This window comes from Symphodus melops, assembly GCF_947650265.1.
Source record: "Symphodus melops genome assembly, chromosome: 12".
In the NCBI taxonomy this organism is placed as follows: domain Eukaryota; kingdom Metazoa; phylum Chordata; class Actinopteri; order Labriformes; family Labridae; genus Symphodus; species Symphodus melops.
In genome coordinates this window covers 1,017,180-1,042,935 of record NC_136702.1, presented here as the reverse complement: position 1 = coordinate 1,042,935, position 25,756 = coordinate 1,017,180, and the positions used below count along the sequence as shown (strand labels likewise).

Genomic DNA, 25,756 nt, shown 5'->3' with positions numbered 1-25,756 from the left:
GGAAGCGCCTCGGTCTGCTCGTGGCTCACAGAACACTTCTCACCGGCGCTTACTGTTGCTAGGTTACAAAAGTTACAACAGTTGCCTCAGTACGTGATAGTTTGTAAAAAAGATAGAACCATGTGATTGACCTCATTATACAAAAACAGGAGCGGGGGGGGGGGCTTCCTGATGACATCACACACTGACCTTTGGTACCGTTCACCTGATGACATCACACACTGACCTTTGGTACCGTTCACCTGATGACATCACACATTGACATTTGTTACCGTTCACCTGATGACATCACACATTGACCTTTGGTACTGTTCACCTGATGACATCACACACTGACCTTTGGTACCGTTCACCTGATGATGCTAAATCCTCAGCTTGCTAATATTTAAGCTAACATAGAAAGATGGTCTTTTTTACTCATCCATTGCCCCCAGTGAGAGTAAACACAGGTGCTGTTCATACCGCACCATTCGACGTCCATGGAACATTTCCACGCTACATTTGAGGAAGGATTGTGGAAACGATGGCGAGGAGTACGCTGGCGAGTGAGAGGAGGCGTGCAGAGGACTGTTAATGCAGCAGCAGCAGGAGGTGGTTCAAGGATCACTGGAGGTGTAGAGAGCTGTGAGCTGCTCCTCCTCTCCTCCTCCATTTTTCTCCTCCTGCCTATTTATTTTCCCCCAATCATCCTGCACCAGACTTCAGCCTCCCCCAGACTCTCCTTTAATCCCCCCCCCCCCCTTTTCTTCATTATTTCTCCCTGTTTTGGTCTTCGTCCACACTCCATCACCACCCGTCCTCGGTCCCTGTTCTACACTGGCCTCGGTCTCCTCCTCCTCTCCTTCATCTCTGCAGCCCCCTCTTTCTCTCCTCGGCTGTGAGGCTCTGCAGCCCTGAAGCCTTCTTTGTTCGACTTTTTCCCTTTTTCTTACGAGTACTGTGGGGGGCTGCGGCTGTCAAGAGCCTCAAAAATTAATGATGCCCACTCACAGACGACTGTGCATTTCCATTTTCCTTTTGACATATCGCCGTGCACTTGGTTCATAGTGTTTCCAAAAAGCACTGTGAGGATACTGTACACAAAACAGAGTACTGATTACAAGAGCACAGCTACAAACGGGAACCACCTGTTGTGGATGGATGGATGATAGATGGATGGATGATAGATGGATTGATGGATGGATGGATGATAGATGGATGGATGATAGATGGATGATTGATGGATGGATGGATGATAGATGGATGGATGATAGATGGATGGATGATAGATGGATGGATGATAGATGGATGATGGATGGATGATTGATGGATGGATGATAGATGGATGATGGATGGATGATTGATGGATGGATGATGGATGGATGATAGATGGATGGATGATTGATGGATGGATGATAGATGGATGATGGATGGATGATAGATGGATGGATGATAGATGGATGGATTATAGATGGATGATGGATGGATAATAGATGGATGATTGATGGATGGATGGATAATAGATGGATGATTGATGGATGGATGGATGATTGATGGATGGATGATTGATGGATGGATGATAGATGGATGGATGGATGATAGATGGATGATTGATGGATGGATGATGGATGGATGATTGATGGATGGATGATGGATGGATGATAGATGGATGGATGATAGATGGATGATGGATGGATGATGGATGGATAATAGATGGATGATTGATGGATGGATGGATAATAGATGGATGATTGATGGATGGATGGATGATTGATGGATGGATGATTGATGGATGGATGATAGATGGATGGATGATTGATGGATGACAGATGGATGGATGATTGATGGATGGATGGATGGATGATAGATGGATTGATGGATGATTGATGGATGATTGATGGATTGATGATTGATGGATGGATGACTGATGGATGGATGATAGATGGATGGATGATTGATGGATGACAGATGGATGGATGATTGATGGATGGATGGATGATAGATGGATTGATGGATGATTGATGGATGATTGATGGATTGATGATTGATGGATGGATGGATGGATGATTGATGGATTGATGGATGATTGATGGATGGATGATTGATGGATGGATGGATGGATGATGGATGGATGATTGATGGATGGATGGATGGATGATAGATCGATGGATGATGGATGGATGGATGATGGATGGATGGATGATGGATGGATGGATGATGGATGGATGATGGATGGATGGATGGATGATTGATGGATGGATGATTGATGGATGATTGATGGATGGATGGATGGATGGATGATGGATGGATTGATGGATGATAGATCGATGGATGATGGATGGATGGATGATGGATGGATGATTCATGGATGGATGGATGATGGATGGAGAGTAAATCTTTTTTACTCCATCCAAAGAAGAGAAGGTGATGACACGGTGGTCGAGTGATTGCAGCAGGTGTTGTGAAGAGCTGTCTGCGTGTTTCTCTTCAGCTACGTGACAGATTCCATTAAGAGGAACGAGAGACGTGATGTTTTTAATTATGTGGTCAGCAGAGTGAATTAAGACACGATTAATCTGCTCTGTGACTTATCATCCTGCTGTGAAACAAAAGTCTGCTCCATGCTCTCCATCCTTTATTTACCAGGAGGATTCACAACATGCATAATGCTCACTTTGAGATTCAACACGACCTTTTGACCTTTGGTCTTCATGGACAACGTTTCTGTTGATAAAACATCGAGTTTCAAAAAGTAAATGTGCAGCCTCCCCAGGAGCTCCGCTGTGTCAGACAAACAAGACAAACACTGAAGTATAAATCAGGCTTCTCATTGGTCAAAGTGGAGGATTAAAATTGATTTATTCAGGTTTGAAACCCCAATTATCTCCTTATAAGCCTGTTGGGTTTTTTAAGTGTGAGCAATTTTTTTTTGTTCTTTATTTTTAACAAAGCAGCAAAAATGTCAAACAAACTTTCTTCACATTTTCATTATGGGGTTTCGTGTGGAGAAAAAATAATTGAATGAATTTTGGAATGAGGCTGTAAAATATCAAAAGGCGCTGTGAATGGTTTCTGGCTGCGCTGTGTCTCCAGGGGAGACGAGACACGAGTCCAACACGTTCTCCTACCGGTCTTTGTGAAACAGACGTTACAGATGTGCTCCTTTGATCCTCCGTCTTTAATGATCTGCGTTTGTGTGCTTTCATTATTTCGCTGCCTCCACTGATCCCCTCAGGAGCCGACAGTGTGTGTGTGTGTGTGTGTGTGTGACGTTTGTCTCTGCTCCTCCTCAGGTAAAGGAGATCTGATTGGTTCGGACTACCTGACGAAGGAGCAGGTGATAAAGACCAACGCCAACGTGAAGGCGCTGACGTACTGCGACCTGCAGTACATCAGCCTGAAGGGCCTCAGGGAGGTCCTCAGACTGTACCCGGAGTACGCCCAGAAGTTCATCAGCGAGATTCAGCACGACCTCACGTACAACCTGAGAGAGGGACACGGCGCTGACGTGAGTACACACAGGGACACCTTACCAGGAGCGCTGCGTGTGAGCGCCCGAACACCTCATGCATACATTCCCTCTGCAGCGTAACCAACCCACCACATCGGCCACACCACTCCATGCAGAGTGTGAACGTGCACAACCAAAAAACTGAAAGTGCATTTGGTGCTAATGGAATCACCGGAGGAGGTGCTGACCTCGTGAGGTGAGCGCCTCCTCTGCTGGATAAAAGCTGTGCATGACCTCTCCATCGCCGCTCTAAATCCACGCACAGATCCGTGCACGCCAACTCTCGCCTTGAAGTGCTTGTTTTGTTTGTTTCTGAACACACAGACACACACAGCCTTCGCCGCTGGCTGGTGCAGCAGCAGCACAGGGAGAAAACACACGGACGAGAATAGCTCAGTGTTGCTGTTTGAAGCTGTCCTGTTTCTAAAAATAGAGGAGGGGGGAAGTACGGGCTGTCCCTGACTGGCTGAGTTCCCCGCAGCTGCTGCTAAGATTGGATCCTGCTGGATATAAATAGCTCAGCCAGCCGAGGAGGAGGAGGAGGAGGAGGAGATGTGGAGGGGAGGGGGACTCTGGCTGTACTTCTGTTGTGCTCTTCCTCACTTCTCCTTCTCCACTGCAGTGCCGTTTGTTTCTCTGAGGCGCGGCACGTTTTCTGCAGAGTGTGAGCGAGCTACTAATGTGCAGACGCGTGCACATACGAGTGGCGTGCGTCTGCAGCAGCATCAGGAGGACGAGCTGATTCCAGATGCAGGAGCTTGCTGCTGCCCGTATCTCAGGTCGGCACTGCAGATGTCCATCCTTGCTTATGTATGCAAAACCCTTCTGGAACCAGCAGCCCAGGAGTGTGTGTTTGCATATGCATGTATTGAGACACGGCTGCAGGAACATGGAAACACATGCCTGAGGTTTCTCCCTGTTCAGTAAACATTTATTTAAGAGGCAGTCTCAAAGGATGAACGATGCTGTTCATAGCAACAAGGGAAGCATACGTGATCCAAACTACAAATGATGAAGAGCGCTTTCTCAAATTGGCTTACTGGCACCTCTAGAGGTTGTGTGGAGAACTGCAGGAGGCGCTTTAAATATTTTACAATAGTTAGAAATAAGTCATTCATAAATCCAGTGAATAATTATGCAGAAATAGCTTCAGGAAAAAAAAGGTTTGAAATCAACAAATGCTGTCAACAAACTTCACAAGTTGGCCTGTTTGTTGTTTACTTGAGAATTTGTCAACATCAAACACATTTGCACATGAATAAAGAAGAGTGTGAGATGTTTCTGCAGGAAGAAGAAGCCAAATCACCGAGCAGGGTGTCAGGTGTTGTTGTTTAGTTCTTTAGACCCGGGCCATGCAGTGTGCACACTTTATTTCCAGCCAACAATAGTTTACACTTCTCAGTGGGTACATGGCTAAAACAAGAACTCAAAGCAGGTGCATCATTGGAAAACTTTGAGACCTCTTCAGAGAGAGAGAGAGAGAGAGAGGGAGGACTGAAAAACAGAGAAAGTTCATGTGAGACAGATTGAGGAGACAGGCAGACAGAGAAAACAAAAGATCGGAGACGTTCTCTCTGAGTCCATCCCCGCTGATTCACAGGCTGCGGGCAAACTCGCCGACCCCGGAGCCTTCGGGGAAACGATGCAATGTGCGCCGCACTCAGCTCTCCTGCAGAAACAAGAGGCCATTACGGCATGCTTTGTCCTCTGCAATCTTTCTCTGCACCAGAAACACAACAGGGAACAGAGCATGCTGCTGTCACCTGTACGTGTACACACACACACACACACACACACACACACACACACACACACACACACACACACACACACACACACACACACACACACACACACACACACACACACACACACACACACACACACACACACACACACACACACACACACACACACACACACACACACACACACACACACACACACACACACACACACACACACACACACACAGAGCACTTTGTCCATGTTTGTCCTTGCACACTCTCCTTACATGGACCAGCTTACATGCTTTGCTGCACTTTTATGTCTGCACGAACGTATTCACAAAACTTCAGCACACCCACACATTCACACACAGCCGAGCACGTGCAGACACGCGGCAAGAGCACACTTATCACGCCCCCGCATCGCACGCCGCTCCTTGGTTCCTCCAGAGCTGCGAGCTAAGATTAGAACAAGAGAGCTAAAAATACATTACGGTGGCACAGGAGGGGGTATGGGGGGGGTTTGCTGAGCACGCAGGGATGGAGGGAGGGGAGACGGAGCGAGAGTTGATTAAAGGGAGAGGAGAGAGAGCGAGGGGAAGTGGAGGGGCGTTGGCTTGTCTGCATGATGAGATGTGAAAAACATTCATTACTCACTGCAGTCGCTCGGCGTTAGAGCAGCATGATGAGAGGGAGGTGCAGCAGGAAGCTGTTGTTTTTGAACAACATGTAATAAGTGTGTGACTCCGAAGTAAAGTCAGGCCAAGTGTCATTTCCTTTCAAATGAAGACAACTTTTTCACTCCCACGTTGTTCTCTTGGTTCTCTTCACACGAGCTCAGCATCGTGAACACAGCTGTTGACTTATCGGCCGATGTCTTCGCTCCACTTGAGGTTGTGTGTGATGTAAACATTGACGCTCCATCCTGAGATCAGAACACACTTTCTGCACCTTCCTCGCTTCCTTTCTCCAACATTTCACACAACGTGCGACAGACTCAGCGCTCCTGGACTTGGGTCCTTTTGTAGGGTTCCACAGCTGAACCATTGTCCGCTGTTTTGACAGCCATCGTGCACATGTTTACGCCGGGCATGGAATTATGAGGGTGGAGCTTCGTTACAGCCTCTCTACTGCCCCTGCTGGCCACAGGTGCATACTGCATGCTGACTGGATCGCGATGCAAGCAGCTCTGTGTCCGGAGGCTTCAACACAGGAGCTGCATGTGTTCCTGCACACACGTTTAATATCCGCTTTTTAATCACATAGAAGCTGATGATGAAATAAAAGCTGTGTGTTGAATAATATTAAACAACAACAACTAGCTGGTCACAATTACAGCCCACGGGGGGGGGGGGGATACATTTGTACTGTGTCAATACAAAAAGGATCTCCTTCAGAGACGACCAGCGTTCTGTTCTGTTTAGCTGATCCTTTCTGGAAGTTTCAGCGACCCAGCATCAACACCGAAGTCAGACTGAATTATTAAACTCTGAAAACAGGGACGAGGCGGGGGGGTCTGACTGCAGGGGGGAGTGTGTGTGTGTGTGTGTGTGTGTGTGTGTGTGTGTGTGTGTGTGCGTGCGTGCAGGGGAGAAAGTGATGAGTAGAAGTCAGACGCAGCAGTCTGCATTAAATAAAGCAGAACAGACGGAGACTAAACTGCACTGCCTCTAAAATGGAGTTCAGAATAATTGGATAATATTTTCTCTCGCTCTGATTTAGTCTCAAACTTTTCATCATCTGATTTCATCTCCCGAGGGCGACAGTAAAAGTTCAGGCTCTTGACTTCTTCATGAATAGTTGCTGTGATTGTTGCCAACCTGCGTGTTGAAGTCACAGGACTGCAGGGACGCCGTTTGACAGCTGCTGACTCTGAAACCCGTTTCACTCTGAGCGCGCTCACTTCGTCCTCATTTATTTATGAATAAGAAATATTTCATTCTCGACATGTTGTCAACATCAAAACAGAACGAGCGCTATTAGGAACACTTAACATTGTTTGTTGCCCCCCTGCTGCAGATCTTCTCTCGCTGACACTGCAGATGTTGTTTGAACAACATGAACTATTCAAAGAGAACATGCATCCATCTTCTGATGAGAAATCCTCTGCAACATCCCCTGACTCCAAAATCTTGTTTCATTCAAAATTCAAACTGTGCTCTGCGTTTGAAAGATTTCTATTTCATACATGGCACGACTGCACGCAGGCTGTGGAACCGTGAGAGAGAAAACATGTCGCACTTTTCCTCTGCACCAAGAGCAGCTCGACCAAAACCTTTAAATATCCAAAACAATGTTCTTTAACTATCCAAAACAACGTTCTTTAACTATCCAAAACAATGTTCTTTAACTATCCAAAACAATGTTCTTTAACTATCCAAAACATGTTCTTTAACTATCCAAAACATGTTCTTTAACTATCCAAAACAATGTTCTTTAACTATCCAAAACATGTTCTTTAACTATCCAAAACAATGTTCTTTAACTATCCAGAACAACGTTCTTTAACTATCCAAAACAATGTTCTTTAACTATCCAAAACAATGTTCTTTAACTATCCAAAACATGTTCTTTAACTATCCAAAACAATGTTCTTTAACTATCCAAAACAACGTTCTTTAACTATCCAAAACAATGTTCTTTAACTATCCAAAACAATGTTCTTTAACTATCCAAAACATGTTCTTTAACTATCCAAAACAATGTTCTTTAACTATCCAAAACAATGTTCTTTAAATATCCAAAACAATGTTCTTTAACTATCCAAAACAATGTTCTTTAACTATCCAGAACAACGTTCTTTAACTATCCAAAACAACGTTCTTTAAATATCCAAAACAACGTTCTTTAACTATCCAAAACAATGTTCTTTAACTATCCAAAACATGTTCTTTAACTATCCAAAACAATGTTCTTTAACTATCCAAAACAATGTTCTTTAAATATCCAAAACAATGTTCTTTAACTATCCAAAACAAGGTTCTTTAACTATCCAGAACAACGTTCTTTAAATATCCAAAACAATGTTCTTTAACTATCCAAAACAAGGTTCTTTAACTATCCAAAACATGTTCTTTAACTATCCAAAACAATGTTCTTTAACTATCCAGAACAACGTTCTTTAACTATCCAAAACAACGTTCTTTAAATATCCAAAACAACGTTCTTTAACTATCCAAAACAATGTTCTTTAACTATCCAAAACATGTTCTTTAACTATCCAAAACAATGTTCTTTAACTATCCAAAACAATGTTCTTTAAATATCCAAAAAAACATTCTTTAACTATCCAAAACAATGTTCTTTAACTATCCAAAACAATGTTCTTTAACTATCCAAAACAATGTTCTTTAACTATCCAAAACAATGTTCTTTAACTATCCAAAACAATGTTCTTTAACTATCCAAAAAATGTTCTTTAACTATCCAAAACAATGTTCTTTAACTATCCAAAACAATGTTCTTTAACTATCCAAAACAATGTTCTTTAACTATCCAAAAAATGTTCTTTAACTATCCAAAACATGTTCTTTAACTATCCAAAACATGTTCTTTAACTATCCAAAACAATGTTCTTTAAATATCCAAAACAACGTTCTTTAAATATCTAAAACAACGTTCTTTAAATATCCAAAACAACGTTCTTTAACTATCCAAAACAATGTTCTTTAACTATCCAAAAAATGTTCTTTAACTATCCAAAACAATGTTCTTTAACTATCCAAAACAATGTTTTTAACTATCCAAAAAATGTTCTTTAACTATCCAAAACAACGTTCTTTAAATGTCTAAAACATGTTCTTTAACTATCCAAAACATGTTCTTTAACTATCCAAAACAATGTTCTTTAAATATCCAAAACAATGTTCTTTAACTATCCAAAACAATGTTCTTTAACTATCCAAAACATGTTCTTTAACTATCCAAAACAACATTCTTTAAATATCTATACAATGTTCCAATCATGTGAAAAAGGGACTCTGTTGATTTATGAAGGGAAGTCGTAAACACATTTCTGTGAATGGAGTTGAGCTCCAAAAGGTTCAATGGGAGGAGAGCTGCAGCCTCCTGTGTATGTCTGCCTCCTGCTGGTACATTTCTGTAACTACACTCTTCTTCTCGCAGCAGATAGTGAACGTTTCTGACCTCACAGGTGTGAAGCCTCAACCTGCTCGCGTCGTATCAAACGTGTCTCTCTCTCTCTCCCCCTCAGGGCGACTGGGAGAGTAACGGCGGCCTGGTGAAGAAGCTGCCCTCCATCCGTGAGGACGAGGAGGGCGATGAGGACCAGAACTCGGTGTCCCGGGCTCCTCGCTCCCCGCTGCGTCTCAGCAGGGGGCTCAGCTCGCCCCTGCGTTCCCCTCTCCTCCCTCCCAGACCTTTCCGTGCGCCCTCCGAACATTCCCGCCCAACCACCTTGCAGATTCCCGTGGTCAGCTTCAGCTGCGCTCCACCTGAACTCAGCCCCAGGTATTACACACACACACACACACACACACACACACACACACACACACACACACACACACACACACACACACACACACACACACACACACACACACACACACACACACACACACACACACACACACACACACACACACACACACACACACACACACACACACACACACACACACACACACACACACACACACACACACACACACACACACACACACACACACACACACACACTATGACCAATGAGCAGAAAGATGGAGGTGTTTAAAGTCTGCTGGTGCAGCGGGTGGATCACACGCTGTCTGTGGAGGTGTTTGAGTTTCATCCTGTAGGGCGATGTGAGAGTGTGTGTGTGTGTGTGTGTGCAGATTAATGACACGCTGTCTGCTGTGCAGTCGAGTGTGAACAAACCTGCTGACAGACGACGGTTTCATGTTTGAATGCAAACACAGACGCGCTGTAACGAGTGCACTTACAGTGTTTGTGCTTCGCCTGCTGATTAACATTCCTCCCTCGTCTTCCTCGTCTTACTTTTTTAATCCCTCTTCTCCCTGCACAGATTCGTGGACGGCATCGAAACGGAGAGCAACTCCCCCTCCTCGCAGAAGTTCGAGTTCAGTCCCAGCATGTCTCCTGCGGCGCCGCCCTCCCCGTACCACGGTAACCAAGGTAACGCAGTCCAACAAACGGCTGGCATACAAACATGCAGACCTCAGAAACCACACACAGGAGGAGGAAGAACACCGTCTGACCTTCACATCTGAAGTTTGAGCCCTTGTGTTGAGACCTGTCCCGCGCCTCAGACTGATTCAAAGTGTCTCCGTGGTTAAAGACGGGAGGATTAACATGCATGTGTTTTTGTTGTTGTTGTTGTTGTTGTGTGCAGCGATTCGGGATCACTCTGAGATCAAGCAGAGCGTGTTGAAACTGAGCGAAGAGGTGAGTGTGTGAACGTGACCACGATGAGGATGAGGATGAGGATGATGATGATATCTGTTTCTGTGTCTGATTGGACAGTGAAAGGAGCGACATGTATGAAAGTATTGATCAGTCAGATAGCATCAGTAATGTCTTTTTATGAACACTGTGGATCCATGTGTATTGATCTCTAAGTTGCACGTCTGCATGCTAACCTCTCTTCGCTTCTCACCAATCACAATTAACCTCGTCATGTAGTTTGTGTCCCATCATCCTCCTGACGAATAAGACAGTCTATTTGCATGGTTTGACCTTTGCTTTGTCTGGTGTGTGTGTGTGTGTGTGTGTGTGTGTGTGTGTGTGTGTGTGTGTGTGTGTGTGTGTGTGTGTGTGTGTGTGTGTGTGTGTGTGTGTGTGTGTGTGTGTGTGTGTGTGTGTGTGTGTGTGTGTGTGTGTGTGTGTGTGTGTGTGTGTGTGTGTGTGTGTGTGTGTGTGTGTGTGTGTGTGCTCCACAGATGAACAGTCTCTCCAAACAAGTCTGCACGCTCAGTCAGGAGCTGCAGGAAATGACACGTCTCCTTAAGCCCCTCCTCCAAACCTCGTCTCCGCAGCCAATCATGATGACCGTGATGCCAAATTTGACCGCAGCTCCCAGCAGTGCCAGCCACCTATCGACGAGCAGCTGCCTGACGGTCCCGCCCCCTGCTCCCCCTTGTCCCCTGCAGAGACCGGACACTCTGTCCCTGTTGGACAGCGGGGACACCGAGGGGAAGGATCTGCCCGGATGCCTTCTGCCCACTCCTCATTCACCACAAAGGCCTAATTCTTCTTCGCCTTCACCGCCGCCGCCCCCGTGCAGTCCTCCAGACTTCCCCTCCACCCTTCCCTCGTCTGAGGACAGACTTCCCGAGGGAACCCCCGTCCCCCACGTCCCTCCCAGTAACGGGATGTGTTTGCCCCCTCTGCAGGACCAGCCTCCTCTGGTTTCTCGCACTCCTTCGCCGTCTCTCTCCTTCTCCATGTCGCTCTCCTCCTCTTCGTCTCTCTCCCCCTGTCAAGGCCCCCTCCTGTCCCAACCGGGCAGCCGAGGCCTCCTCCCTCCGCCGCCCTCCCAGGACACGCCCCCTCCTCCCAAGTCCACCCCCTACTCAGCTCCCCCATCACTCACATCCTCTCCCGGAGATTATCGCTTGAAGCCTTCCCCAACCGTCTCTCTCGCCTCCCCCCCGGCCGGCCCCCTCCATCCCTCCACCCTCTCCCTGCCTGTGTCCTCGGACTCTACGAGGACGGGGCACGCCGACGCCCAGACTCCGCCTTGGTACAAGTCACAGTTGCGCTACAGGGAGGCGAGAGGCGTCAGTCTCCCCCAGGAGCTGGAGATGCAGGAGTGGGACCGAGCTGCGGAGGAGGGGGGGCGGTCCTCCACCGAGCACATCAGCTTCATCGACGAAGAGGAACCGGCGTTATGAGCGGCTACAACTCGCAACACGGGGGACGAAGGAAGGAGCAGAGAATAAAAAGAGAGAATGGCGTCTGCATGACATGAAAACAGGAAGTGACTCATCAGGCTGGGAAGGACAGACGGGTGGACGGCAGCACACCTGTGAGGCGGAGACACGACGCGAGCTGCCAGAAGAATCAGTCAGTTTGACTGCAGCAGCTCAGAATCAACTTCAGTAGCATCAAGTTGCTCCCAGCAGCAACACGGACCAGAGCGTCTTTTAAACACCGTCCCCGTCTGAATCGCCTCGTCTTCAGACGGCGCTGACAGACTCTCAGCTGGGAGGAGAGTCGAGCTGAGAATGAAAACTCCTCATTCAGATCACCTCACCTGGAAGGATTCATCTTTTTTCTTTTTTTTTAGATTGTCTGCCTTTTTAGGTGGTGGAGGCAAACACTCAATCGGACACGGATCCATTTTTTTTCCAGTCGTTCACGTCACTCTCGTGTCCACGTGTTCTTCCCCTGCACCGAGTCGATCACCGGATGAGGACGTCAGCGAGTGTGGACCCTTAAAAGTCTGCTGGGTCGTGTGCCAAAGACAAAGCAAGAAAACGTGCAGGGAAACTCTGACAACATAATCCACACCCATCTTTCTCTGTTTGTCACCATCACGACTGTTTACAACCAGCCAATCAGATTGTAACAACGACTCCCACATCCCTCCTGAGCTTTAGCCATCCAGCCATTCGTGCCTTCTCCACGGCCCGCCGCCTGCTCTCCACAGGACTGGATCCAAACTGTACACAGAAAGCCATCCGCGTCACCCGCAGACAACTCTTTGCACCTTTTGATCGAAATGATTTATTTATTTATTTATTGTATTTTTTATTTATTTTTTTGGAAGCAATGTGGAAATATTTTACGTGTCTGGGACTTCGCACAGAAACAGGCTTTTGATATCGTCATGTCACGTTTCCACTTCAGGAACCGTTAGGGGAACCAAACGCAGGAAGCAGGTTCTGAATGTTTCAGCAAATCACCAAATCTGAATATAAGACACCGGCTGGTTTCCACCAAATCTGAATATAAGACACCGGCTGGTTTCCCTCACAGCTAGAAGGTCATTTGATTCTTCCTGTAAAGGACACTTCTGTTTCATTTGCATCGATTTGGTCGACACAAAACAGCCATGCATGCAAGATTATTTGAATTAGTGTATCTTCTCTTTATCTTTTAGTCCGCCTGTCTTTTAAACGAAGCACGCCTCGTGATCACGTGACGACATGCATGTGTCGTAACCGTGTGCGTGCAGGCCAGCAGGAAGAGGACGAGCGCACCCTTAGTAACGTGCAAGAATCAGTAAAAAACGGCCTTCACTTCCTGCAGCCACACAAACAACCTGCAGGAGAAGAAACCTTTGAGTTCCTGAGGTTAAAAAGGTTCCACCTTCTTTTAGTGGAAACGTGGCTCAAACGAGTTTTAATGTAGCACACATGAAGCATCTTTTGAACACGCTCACAGTTTTCATCATCTCCAGCCCCCTCTGCCAAACACTGAGCTTTACACGCTGCAGGTACGAGACCACAGCCTCGCCTGGAACTACAATACCCAGGCTGCTTTGCTACGGAGGTCTCAGGACTTCAGAACATTATTTTTCTCTCTCTCTCTCTGGCTTGGGTGAGGTGCTTTGTGCACCGTGTTACTTGTAATATAGACGGTCAGATTTCTGGGTTCTATTTTCTGTAAGGGGACAACGTGGACTCTTTACACTCGCAGAACTCCCGCTGACCACTGTGGAGCTCTGATCTCGTCTGGGTGGGCTGGGGTGGGGGGGGTGGGAGTGGGGGGGGGGGGGGGATCTTGGGTACAAATTAGGGTTTAACTCAAAATGCATGTCACAGCTTTTTGCATGAGGAATGTGCCTGCTTTTGAGCTGTCGAGGGCAGACGGGACTTTGGGATGAGACGAGCCGCCGGGCCTGTCGAAGGCTGCCGGGTATCAGACGGGTTTTATTAAAGACTGCTGTTACATAAAAAAAAAAAAAACTTTACCAGGATTACAAAATGTATGACAATAAAGAAGTGTTGTTTTCTAAGAGCTCGGACTCCTGTGCTACTCTTCAGCTGTGTTGTCATCCTGCAGGCTCAGGTTCGTATGAAGCGTCTGACGTTACAGAGACGCTTCTAAAGGTGACATATGAAGAGGAATCAGAATATACACTACGACCACCACACGACCTCACAACACACCGGAGCTGCTTAAATCTCCTTTTAAAGGTTTTAAAATAACAGACTTATAAATATAATACAAGAATCTCTGTTTTAAAACAGCACCGCTCCAAAGATCCTGAACGTCTCGTTCAGAGGGAAGTTTGTCATCTGCTTTCAAACAAACAAAACGTCAGCTCATTTTGAAGGCTGCAAAGTTGCAGAGATAAATCTGGATTTTTTGTTCTTTAAACTTACTTTTCGAATCAGATGTTTTTTAATTTAAATGTGTTCGTCTCTTTGTTTTTGTTGCACCTTTTAGAGAAGCAGAGATGTGCATGAAGCCGCTCCTCCTCCTCCTCTTATTTAAAGGAAAAAAACCAGACGGTGAGAGCAATAAGACACAACACAGAAGCCATCCTTCTTCAGGTCTGCATATATTTTTCCAATGGTAACATTCATTCTATCAGTGTTTCAGTAAGGTGTGAAATGTCAGGGAACAACACTTTAGAAATATCCTGATGGGAAACGATAAGATCAAAAAGGATGAAACACAAATCTGCTGCTGCTGCTGCACTCGATGCCTCGGCCTCCAGGGGCCACACTCACATGATTCTTTTTGTTTTTGTCTTACATGCACTCTTGTCCTCTCAAAACAAATCATAGGAGAGAAACTGGGAGCTTTCATTTATCGCTCCTGACAAACAGGCAGCAGGAGGAGGAGGAGGAGGAGGAGGAGGGCGAGTGCAGAAACAGCAGACTCAACCAGGTGTGAGGACACATGCATCCTCTTATCGCAGGTGTTCTGTGTACTCATGCCTGTTCATTAGAGAGGGGGCAGGTCAGAGGCAGCACTACGTTTTCCCATTGGGATCATAAGGATGTCAGGCAGGAGCGAGGAGAAGGCTCCGGTGCACGCCGAGCACAAGCACTGAAGAAAACGTGAACAGGAACATTTCTTATCCTACTTCTCCTCAGAGTGCCGAGCAAACAAACAGGGGCAAAAATAAGAATCCAAAAATAGATATTTATGTTTATATTTATATATATTTATATATTTACGAGGTATGTATCCACAAAAAAAAAAGAAACACCCAAAATTTCAAAATAGGCAGTCCGTTGTTTCTCTAAATGTGTCCTTCTTGCAACGCGTTAAGGAAATATTAATAGTAATATTAATTAAGAATTAAAAAAAATAAAACCGAGAACTGTCCAACAGCCCTGCTCCTGTGTCAAACCCTCGTAGTCAGGTTCTCCGAGACCAGAATCTCCTCCACCAGGAGTCCAAAAGCACCGAGACGGAGGCGCCTGTTTCCAGCTGCTGCACTCCAAAAAAAACCAAAAAAAACTGAAAGATTGCAAATCACAAAGTCCCAAAAGGAAAGAATTCACTTCATTGTTGAAAACCGTTAGTTTCCCAACAACCACGGCGTCAGAGTCTCCGAGGCGGAGGCCTGCAGTGAGCGGTTTGGGTGGTGCTCGTTGGAGGTGACGGGAGGCCGGCCGCGGGTCCAAAAGAGACCAAACCAAAAAAAGGTGTCTTTGTGCAACGAACCAAGAATCAGATGGACCAGCAGCAGGTTTCCTCCCGACGAGTCTTAGTGAGGCTGGCAGTCGACGAGCTCCGTCCTCTGTCGTCACGCGAGGTACTGCTGCATCGCCGTCTTCGCCCTGAGAGAGAGAGAGAGAGAGAGAGAGAGAGACGGCGTCAGTGCAGCACGTTCTCACGCATCGCTGTGAAGGAGAGTTTTCTTGCCCACCTGTCGCTGAGGTTGGGGTCGGAGGCCTGGGTGAGTTTGTGCAGGATGTCCACAAAGCCCATCTCCCTCAGCTTGTCCTGACGCTCCTGAGAACCTGACGACACAAAAACAACCAAAGAGGTGAGGAGAATTTGTGCTTGAAGGAAAAGAGGGCGGAGCTCCAAACAGACGATAATAAAAACACTTCATCTTTACGAACAAACGCCTCAAATTTTAGTCTAGAAAAAAAGTCTCCTGTGTGACTCAGGCTTCAGAAAACTCCCGCCTGCTTCTCACCCCGACCCTTCTTTAAAACAAGCGGCACGCCTCTCACCATCCTCCTCGTTCCAGATCAGGTTAGAGATGCAGAACATGGCGGCGAGCTGCAGCTTCACATTCGAATGCCCCTGAAGGAACAAGAGTCAGAACGATTACAAGGCAGGAAAACAGAGCAAAGGAAAGCTAACACTATGAGAGTAGTCTCCAGTATGTTCCACATGTTGCATCATCACCGGCTGCTACGAGGACTTCTGATTGGTTAACATGCAGACGAGAGAAGACGTACCATGTAGTATTTGACTTTCTGGAGCATGTCGTCGTTGGTCATGATGAGTTCCTTTGCCGTGTTGCCGTCTGCGATGTTGGCGAGGATGCACAGCGTCTGTAGGAGAAGAAAAGGGAGTGAGGTCGACTCCGAGCGTGAGGATGAAGACGGACTCATCATATCAGCAGAATGTTAAAAAAAACTCTGCAGGATGAATTCTGCATGAAAAGCACCACATGAAGAAGAGATGGGGGGGGGGGGGGGACTGACCTGCTCTTTGACCTCTATACTGTGCTCTGCCTCCAGGATGAGGGTCACTGCCTGCATGATCTGCTTCCCATGAGAGCTCATGATCTGGTCGATGTGCTGACAGAGAGAGAGAGAGAGGATCAGTATGCATGCAGGATTTAAGATATCTGCAGGATTTATGTGAGTTCAGCACATGAATGAATATGAGCAGAGATGGTCAGAGAGCGCCGAGCGTTCAAGGTTGACTGCAGAAACTTTTCAGCAACATGCCATTAAAGCCCTCGTGGGACATGTGACCGCCGCTCTGAACCGTTAAAGAAGCGACCTGCAAACCAGCACGCTCTATTTATAGACCTGAACGGGGTTCGACTTCACCCCTGAAGGTGTCACTGAGCTCTTCACACGGCTCCTGTTCCTGTCAGTCTCTGAGGAAATCTCTGAATCCCACCATGTTGATGTCAAATGATAAAAACTATTTGATCATGTGATTCCAGCAGCTGAGTGATTGGACGGCGCTGCGTCACCCTCAGCGGGTCTCAGCTGAGTCAGGATGGAGACGACAAAGAGTTCCATTTGTGTCTCTCTTGTAAACTAGAAGTGCGACTCTGATTGGTTCGATTCTTTAACGTCCTCGACAGCGTCAGAACAAGGCGTGTGTGTGTGTGTGTGTGTGTGTGTGTGTGTGTGTGTGTGTGTGTGTGTGTGTGCGTGCGCCTCTCACAGGGCGTGTCGACAGCAGGTTTCGCAGCAAGCCGAGCGTCTTCATCAGCACGTTGGTGTCGGGGTCTGACAGCAGGCGGAACAGCTGCTCCGTCCCCAAACAGCGAACGATCTCCACCTTCACCTTCTGATCGGCCTGGAACGCCATGTTCTGAACACGCAGGAGACAAAAGACATCGCGTCCAAATCATTTTACGCACATTTAGGCTACGGAGAACTTCCCTGGAGGAAATCGTTTTACCATCAGGGCCCAGATCCCGTTGACCCTCAGAGCCGGACTGTCACTCTGGGTCAGACTGCATAGTAACTCGACCACCCCGGACTCCAGGATGGGCTGCAGACACACAGGAAGAGTCCAACTGAATTCTCTCTTCTCTGAGCGTGCATGTGTGTGTGTGTGTGTGTGTGTGTGTGTGTGCGTGTGCGTGCGTGTGTGTGTGTGTACCTCTTTGCTGGGAGAGAACTCCAGTAGTAGATTGCATAGTGTGGAAGAGGCCATGACGAGGACTTCATCCGGAGCGTTCTGAAGCAGCTATACGCACACAGACACATTGTTTAGTGAAGTCATTGACGTAAACACACGTGCGGCGGCGCTCTGCTGTCCGCACGGCGTGCAGCCTACACCGACCTTCATGAGGGGCTTCCACACGGCGTGGTCGTGAAAGCTGGTCCTCAGCTGCTGCACGGACCGCGAGAGGCTGTGAAGACACCTGGATATATAAAAAATACAAGTTTAGTAAGAACTGCACAGTGACTCGTATCATACACATTAAACTACCTGAAGAAACTGACCTCGTTTAAAGGTCACATATTACCCAGAATCCTCTCCTCCATGTTCCTCTAACATGTGTCTCTAGTCTGTCTAAAAACCCCCCAATGATGAGAAAAGTCCATCCTCTCCGTCTTCTGCCTGCTCCACTTTTCAGAAAATGTGTGCTCAAACAGGCCGTTTGGAGATGTTCCCCTCATGACATCACAAAGGGCAGTAGCCCCTCCCCCAGGTGGGTGACACTCCCACAGCTAGGTGTTTGTTCTGCCCTCTGAGTCTGCCTTCTCACCGTAAACAATAGGACATGGAGCCAGAAAGCAGCGAGTACACCCGAGCCCTTCCAGAGAGGGGGTGTGGCCAGACACAGCTCATTTACATATTTAAAGCTACAGACACAGAAACAGCCTGTTCTGAGCAGGGCTGAAATAGAGGGGTTTATAGACATGATCAAATACAGGATCAGAGTGGATTTACAACAACAGTTGGAAACTTAGAGAGACTCGCTCTTCAGCCTACCTGACGGCCGCCAAACGGACTTTGATGCTGGATTCTGATAGACCGCTGACTATTCTGTCCATCATGTTCTCCGTCTCTGTGATCTGATAAACAAACAAACAAACAAACAAGGAGGACGGATCAGAATACAAACAAGCACGTGCACCATCTGAAACGCAAACATATGAATGCTAATGAACCTATCAGGGGAAGGGAAGGTCACCTTTTTCCGGATGTCCTCGTCGTTGGAGCCCAGCGAGGCGTACAGTTTGAAAGCAGCTTGTCTCAGCTCGTGTGCGTGCTTCAGGTCGTGGTCCAGCTGCAGAGGACAGACAGGCCGTGAATGTTTCTCTCCCTAATGATGGCGTCCATATATTTAACGCACTGATTATAATTCTTATTGGCAGAGGACAAAAGCTACTTAACACATTCAGAAAGGTGAAGGGTAACTCAGTCATAGCTCATTATACAAAAACAACAGTGTTGATTGTGTGGTTAAAATGATCAGCCTCTAAATGCCTCATTAAGAAACTTCATCCTGTTTTCACTCTTGGGATTTAATCATCTTTTGTCTCCGAAAGACCTCGCTGAAAAGAAAATGATTTTTTTTCTGAGTTTGACTTTTGTGGCTTTCGGAGAAATCGGGAAGTTTCTGCACAAACTTCGTGATTGTCTGATTTTCATCAACGGGTCAAAATTTGTTTATGAATGATTATGAGCAAAATTAATGAGCACTAAAAATCACACAGCTCCAGGACGAACCGGGTCAGAGAAGTGTGCCCTCTTGTACGACACGTGAAGTCACAGCACAGGCGACCCTGATTTACAACTTCACTGACTTTGGGACTTATTTTGAGTCCATGAGAATTCTCGATGACGGAGACGATTTCAATTTTGTTTTCTTGCCGGAAGTGATGCAGAGGACGTTTTTAAAATCCAATCCGAGCCGCCAGCGCATCAACACTCAGACTCATCTGACTGATGTCCCGTTTCTCACCCTCTTGATGTCAGTGATGGCCGACACGGAGCTCGGGTATTTGAAGTAGTCGGCCAACATGGCCACCAGGTGGTCTGTGGTGCTGGCGATCCTCTGCAGCTCCACGTCGGGCTCCATCAGGTAGGCTAGAGTCTCTGCACCCTCCACCCTCTCCTCCAGCAGGTGCTCTTTACTGCACATCCGCACCAGGCACGGCAGGGTCTGGAAAGAGAGCCGCACAGGTGAATGAAGAGGAGTCTCTAATTTAACAGAAAGACGAACAGACGTAAGGCCAACCTTTAGGACGATGCAGCCGTCGTCCGTCCTGATGGCGCCCGCTCGACACATGTACGTCAGACTGCAACAGAAGAAGAAGACTCACTTGAAGACAAACAGGAAGTAGAACACGTTGACTCATTAAAACACTTTGACGTGACTCACCATTTGGCCGCCGTTAGCTGCATTTCAATCGGTTGATCCCGATGCATCAATCTGACAAACACCTGAGAGAGCAGCTCGCCGTCCACATGCACTGCCAGGGGACAACACGGGGTTAATGTGGTGACGCTCTCTTTAAAAAAAGGAGACGAGGACGGTTACTCACCATTCACCAGTGTCATGGAGACCTGAGCGTTCTCGTAGGCCAGGACTGAGAAACACTTTAACGCCTGCATCCGGACCTGCAGCCGCACGGAGGGTGCAAACGAGAACAATGACGCAATGACGGACAAAACTGAGCGCTGCCGCGTGCGAATATAGACGCTCACGTTTACCTTATAAGAAGGGGAGATAAGGAGAGGAGCGATGTTCTGGATGGCGCCGTGGTTGAAAAGAACCGCCTGGTGCTCCGGGGTCTGGAAATTAAAAAAAAAACAGGCCCGTCTGTAAACAGTGAACCTGCATCTGAAGATACGAGCATGATGGACTCCTCTGCATGTTAGCACCAAACACACATTTAACAAATACCTTACAACAGTGGGAGAAGATCTGTGTGATGTACTCCTGAGTTCTCTGTGAGCGGCTTAGAAGAGACATGAGATGAGGGATCACAGTGGGGTCCTTCAAAGAACACAATGAGGAGTTAGATCATAGATGCAAACAATCATGGCCGACTGGAGACACTGAAGCATCATCACAACAAAAGGTTCTCCAGACGTTCTGTTTCAGAAACGTTCCTGTGCAGATTACTGTCTTTGACGCTGTCACATTAAAAATGCAGAGATGATGCGTTCAAGCACCGGACCACCTACAGTGTAGAGCAGCTGCACCGGGGTGACCGGACTGATGAAGACCGTTCGGAGACATCGGAGACAAGCTTCGATGAAGATCAGGTCTGGACAGAGGAGACCTGCGAGGACGAAGCACAGGTGTTGCACGGGTCGTTGTCTCTGCAAGTCACTGAACATTTGATCTGTGGCTTTGAGTATTTGCATGCATGATTGTGTGTGTGTGTGTGTGTGTGTGTGTGTGTGTTTGTGTGTTCCCAACCTTGCAGAAGGGCAGGGATGATGTGACAGTCCACCAGGGACTTGATGTTGTTCTCGGTGCCCATGGCGAGGCTGCCCAGCACCACGGCACACTCTGTCCGCAGCTCCAGGCTGGACGAGCTCTGCTGGAGCAGGTACAGTAACCTGCAGAGCGCACACACACACACACACACACACACGCACACACACACACGCACGAACACGCACACACACACAGATGAAACACGTTTCTCTGAGCGTGCAGAGCTCCGCCCTCATATAGCATCTCTTGTTGTATTCCTTCAGCTGTCCATTCTGGATTCAATCAATATAAATGATATCAGCTCAGCACCCTGTGCAGAAGCTGCTGATTCTCTGATCCTAGTTTTGTTAATAGTTTCCATTAAAGAGAAATCTAGAAGCTAGAAATCTGAGCCGACGTCGCCTGTTGATCGTGGTAAACACCCAACGACATCCTGATGGTGCAGACACGAGGTGAACACTGCAGCCGTGTCTCACTCACTCTGACACATCATGATGATGAGGTTCATGTTGTGAAGTGTTTCCCTCTTGTTTCCAGTCATGTGCCACTCTGTGATTTGTAAATGGTGGGATGTGAACTTCAGTGGAAGTGTGAGGCTGTCAGAGAGTGCAGGGACAAACCTGGGCACGGCTCCCAGGACGATCAGGTTGGCCTTCTGCTTGTTGTTTCCTATGACGGCGTTCTTCATGTCACTGAAGCCAGACAAAAACAAAAGCACACAGGTGAGGAAGACTCTGAGTCAACACTGACGAATAACCAACCAATGATGTGAAACGATAACAAGAGAAAGACAACGTCCGTCTTACAGACAAGTCGAAATCATTTGAAACACGTGACAGAAGTGAAGATTTGACCTGTTGAGCAGCAGGAAGAAAACTTGTTATGTTTCTAAACTTCAGCAACACAGATTCAATTAAAGGTACACGGTGTTCCCTTAAAGGTGCATGTCACTCAGTGTGCTCTGCAGAAATAAGACTTTATCAAACTGTTATGAGATTATGAGGGGAATTCACGAGTTGGACGACACGTGAATGAGTCTGTTCACTCTTTCTGTTTTCATCGCAGCGTTTGCTCTGCTCTGCGTCGGCTCATATCAAATGGCAGGTGAGCGAGGGCTGGTGGAAAAGTACAGCTGGAGCAGGCAGTCAAGTGAGTCAGGTGGAGCGGTACGAGCCGTAACCAGAGCCAGACTGCTCCGAAGTTAAAAATAACGATGGAATAGTGCGAGTCCGGGTTGCGACAGTGAGACACGGGACGAGAGTGAGAGAGTGAGATTAAGTCACGCTGAAGAGTGAGACAGAGCGTCGCATGAAAGCCTCGAGCATGTAAACACAGAGATCAAGCTCCCTCATCGACAGAATATATCCCATATTTATTCAAATAACTGTGGGAGAAAATCCAGCAACAACAGCTGCAAGAGTTTGGACATTTCAGCAGAGAAACTGTGTTTCATCAAGAGAAGAAAGAAAATGTGGAGTGTGCTGAATGAAGTTCACACTCCTCCAGGACGAGCAGGAGCCTGACGGGATGACGGGCTGCGAAAAGATTCACTCTGACTCTGCATGGTCTCTCCCCGCCTTAACAGAGAGAACACACACACACACACACACACACACACACACACACACACACACACACACACACACACACACACACACACACACACACACACACACACACACACACACACACACACACACACACACACACACACACACACACACACACACACACACACACACACACACACACACACACACACACACACACACACACACACACACACACACACACACACACACACACACACACACACACACACACACACACACACACACACACACACACACACACACACACACACACACACTGAGGAAGGAGCTGGAAAACTTACATGACGCCCTGCAGCACTTTCTGTGGGTCGGGGTCAAACAGCCTGTCAACATAATGGCGACTCGTGGCAGTGACTTCCTGAGTGAGCAGAGAGATAACAGAATGATCAGAGACAATTAAAAATAAATCAATAATAAAATATTAGTGACATACATTTTGAAGACCTACAAAGCCACGTCAGACTTTCACCTCCTTAATAACCCGTTTACAAGAGAGTAAAAAAACAAAGGCGAGAGAGAGAGAGAGAGAGATTTTCTGTGCATGATCGATCAAGTTCCTGACTTAACAAACACACAAAGACTTGAGTCTTGAGTCAGGGGGAATAAATGCATTTTTTGACATCGGCTCACAGTTCACTTCTCTTTTCGTTCCCAGCACAGACACTAAGACTCTTGCACTCAGACACACACACACACACACAACAGGGCCCTTTAAAAGCTTTCACTGGCACCCAGGGGTTACATGTGACGCCCAGAAACTTTGTTTATATCACGGATAGCCTCAGCTAGAACGTTCCACGTGGGGGGGGGGGGGGGGGGCTAACCTCAGCTAACGTCATGCTGCTGCTGCTGCTGCTGGTTTCTGGTGTCGACACACTGCTGACAAGGTGTTCAACACATTCTTGCTTGTACCTGAACAAAACAAGGTGTCATGATGACGAGGATATCCAGCTTTGATATGATACGAGCAAAAGTCAAACGATATTATTAAAACCTGTTTGGACGTCACAGCAGCTAGAAAAACAGAAATTCTACGTCCCAAATATGAATTCATTTCTTGTTCTCAGTTATGGACGGTTGCACGCTGACTCCTACACGTCTCCGTCTAAGTTGAACAAAGATGTTGTGAAGGTTTTGGTCACGTTGTGCAGCTTAAGACAGTTTGCTTTAAATGTTTGATGCATTCATTCGTTTTCCATGCACCTGTCTAATGAAATAAATGAACATTTTTCTGAAGCGTTCGTGTATCTGCTGCTGGACGTGAACAGAAGAGCAAAGAGAAAACTGAGTTGACAATGTGCTTCAGATGTCTTCAAGACGTTTTCTTTTAAAGCTTTATTTTTGGGTTTTTGTTGTAGAGACGAGACGGGACAGAAAGAGAGCAAAGTGACGTGTAGGAAAGGAGCCAGAGGTCGGATTTGAACCCAGGCTGCTCACCATATCCTCCATACACGGGAATGCCCACTAACCATGAGTCCACCATGTTTGTTTTTCTGCTCTTTTCTAATCTTGAAATTACAAATTTTCCCATTAAAACGAAATGCTACGTCTCAAACTTCTAAACATAATAAATAAGTAATTATTTTAACAATATGACTATATATATATATATATATATATATATATATATATATATATATATGAGAAAACGTGTAATTATGTTCTCATGGAATAAATATCTTTAGATTTGAACAGCTTTGTAATGCTGATACTTTAAGAAGCCTAACTGAAGTATAAAATGTAAAATAATATATATTAATATAAGTTGACTTGATGTTGAGAGAAAGGAGCATTAACACAAAAACAACAATAAATAAACATTTATTAATAAAGGTAAAGAGGGGATTCTTCTTCTATGTATATAGAATTACCAAATACATGCATAGTATTCAATATAATTTTTTTGTCTTTGTCTTTTTTTTATGGTTAAAATGAAAATTATAACTAAATATTTTAGATTTAGTATCAATGAGTTTTAGCCTCGTTAGCTTATCACGAATGCTACTGGGCTAACGTAAATGAATATCGCTATCTCTATAAACATAGTAAACATTTCAGCTGCAGCTCACATGCTTATATTAGTGATTTAAATGTTTTCCCAGCACGTTGCAGAGTCTCTAAGATTCAGGGAGATCTTGTAAAAGGTGACAGAAGTCACACTTTTTAGCATGTAGCTGCTAACTCACACCGAGTGACACTGACAGGTACCTGAGGCGTTTGATTCTAGTTCATGAACACGCCGACGGGGAGGGCGGAGACTACAATAGCATTTTCGTAACGTGCCCCGCCCGCCCGGACGACGCCGAGACACAAATCGTCTTTAACTTAGCTCATGTGCTAACAGAGGACATAAGCCCCTCCGCAGCTTCTACATCTGACTGATTAAAAACGAGGTTCACCACTTGCTTTCGGATCGGGCGCATTGTGCAGTTCATAAGGCTTCTTTAAACCATGAGAGGGACACTCACAGACAGCACACTGATGCGGAGAGGGGCCTCCAACAAGCACGCCATCTCTTGCTCCCCCGCTTGAGCGCCCCGATCGGCGCAGCACTTTGCAGACACTCCGCCCCCCCCGAAGCAGCTGAGAGCGGCTTTTTAAAGAAGTATCTGTGGCTTAATCACGCAGCTCCGAGGAAGCCTGAGAATTAAAAACACTCCTTAAAGCTCCTTTGTTGACGTAGCTTTTATAACTAGAAACAAACAAAATAATACAACACCGCTAACTTAGCGAGCTGGCTGTCAGTGGATTTGTCAATGAGGTAAATTTTGTTTATAAACGTGACGTAGGTAGATGAAGTTCCACTCAGGCAGATTCGATACTAACATTTTAATCCACAGGTAACCGTATAATGAAAACACAAATATATGGCAACATAAAGACATTAAAA

The 25,756-nt window shown here is 46.4% G+C and overlaps 2 protein-coding genes and 1 long non-coding RNA gene across 5 annotated transcripts in view; 1 reads left to right on the top strand and 2 right to left on the bottom strand.

The window, feature by feature from the left end:
* The window catches only part of kcnh3 (potassium voltage-gated channel, subfamily H (eag-related), member 3), a 77,248-nt gene extending 64,172 nt beyond the window's left edge, over nt 1-13,076 (top strand). The window contains exons 11-15 of the mRNA XM_079358017.1: nt 3,273-3,487; nt 9,431-9,687; nt 10,244-10,353; nt 10,571-10,623; nt 11,118-13,076. Of these exons, the coding sequence (XP_079214143.1) occupies nt 3,273-3,487; nt 9,431-9,687; nt 10,244-10,353; nt 10,571-10,623; nt 11,118-12,071 (1,589 nt within the window). The 3' untranslated portion in view covers nt 12,072-13,076. The remainder of the gene's footprint in view (nt 1-3,272; nt 3,488-9,430; nt 9,688-10,243; nt 10,354-10,570; nt 10,624-11,117) is intronic.
* LOC306833022 lies at nt 4,844-10,295 on the bottom strand. The gene is made up of 2 exons (XR_013780287.1): nt 10,096-10,295; nt 4,844-5,159 (listed from the first exon to the last, which is right to left on the bottom strand). It is a non-coding gene; the product is annotated as an uncharacterized lncRNA (long non-coding RNA).
* Nucleotides 13,077-15,755: 2,679 nt separating the features above from the next.
* On the bottom strand, nt 15,756-25,664 carry armc8 (armadillo repeat containing 8). Of its 3 annotated transcripts, none has more exons than XM_079358024.1 (23): nt 25,593-25,610; nt 25,335-25,506; nt 23,148-23,224; nt 21,874-21,945; nt 21,233-21,375; nt 20,995-21,092; nt 20,711-20,803; nt 20,518-20,598; nt 20,349-20,424; nt 20,186-20,276; nt 20,042-20,102; nt 19,766-19,966; nt 18,992-19,087; nt 18,790-18,872; nt 18,133-18,214; nt 17,950-18,036; nt 17,746-17,838; nt 17,506-17,655; nt 16,806-16,901; nt 16,557-16,652; nt 16,326-16,398; nt 16,013-16,106; nt 15,756-15,923 (listed from the first exon to the last, which is right to left on the bottom strand). In XM_079358024.1, exons 2-23 carry the CDS (start codon nt 25,377-25,379, stop codon nt 15,890-15,892), a joined length of 2,022 nt encoding a protein of 673 aa, XP_079214150.1. In that variant the 5' UTR covers nt 25,380-25,506; nt 25,593-25,610; the 3' UTR covers nt 15,756-15,889. The 3 variants fall into 3 exon arrangements, with proteins under 3 accessions (XP_079214150.1, XP_079214149.1, XP_079214148.1); XM_079358023.1 differs by having other exon boundaries at nt 25,586-25,601; XM_079358022.1 differs by having other exon boundaries at nt 25,335-25,664.
* Between the last annotated feature and the right edge of the window lie 92 nt (nt 25,665-25,756).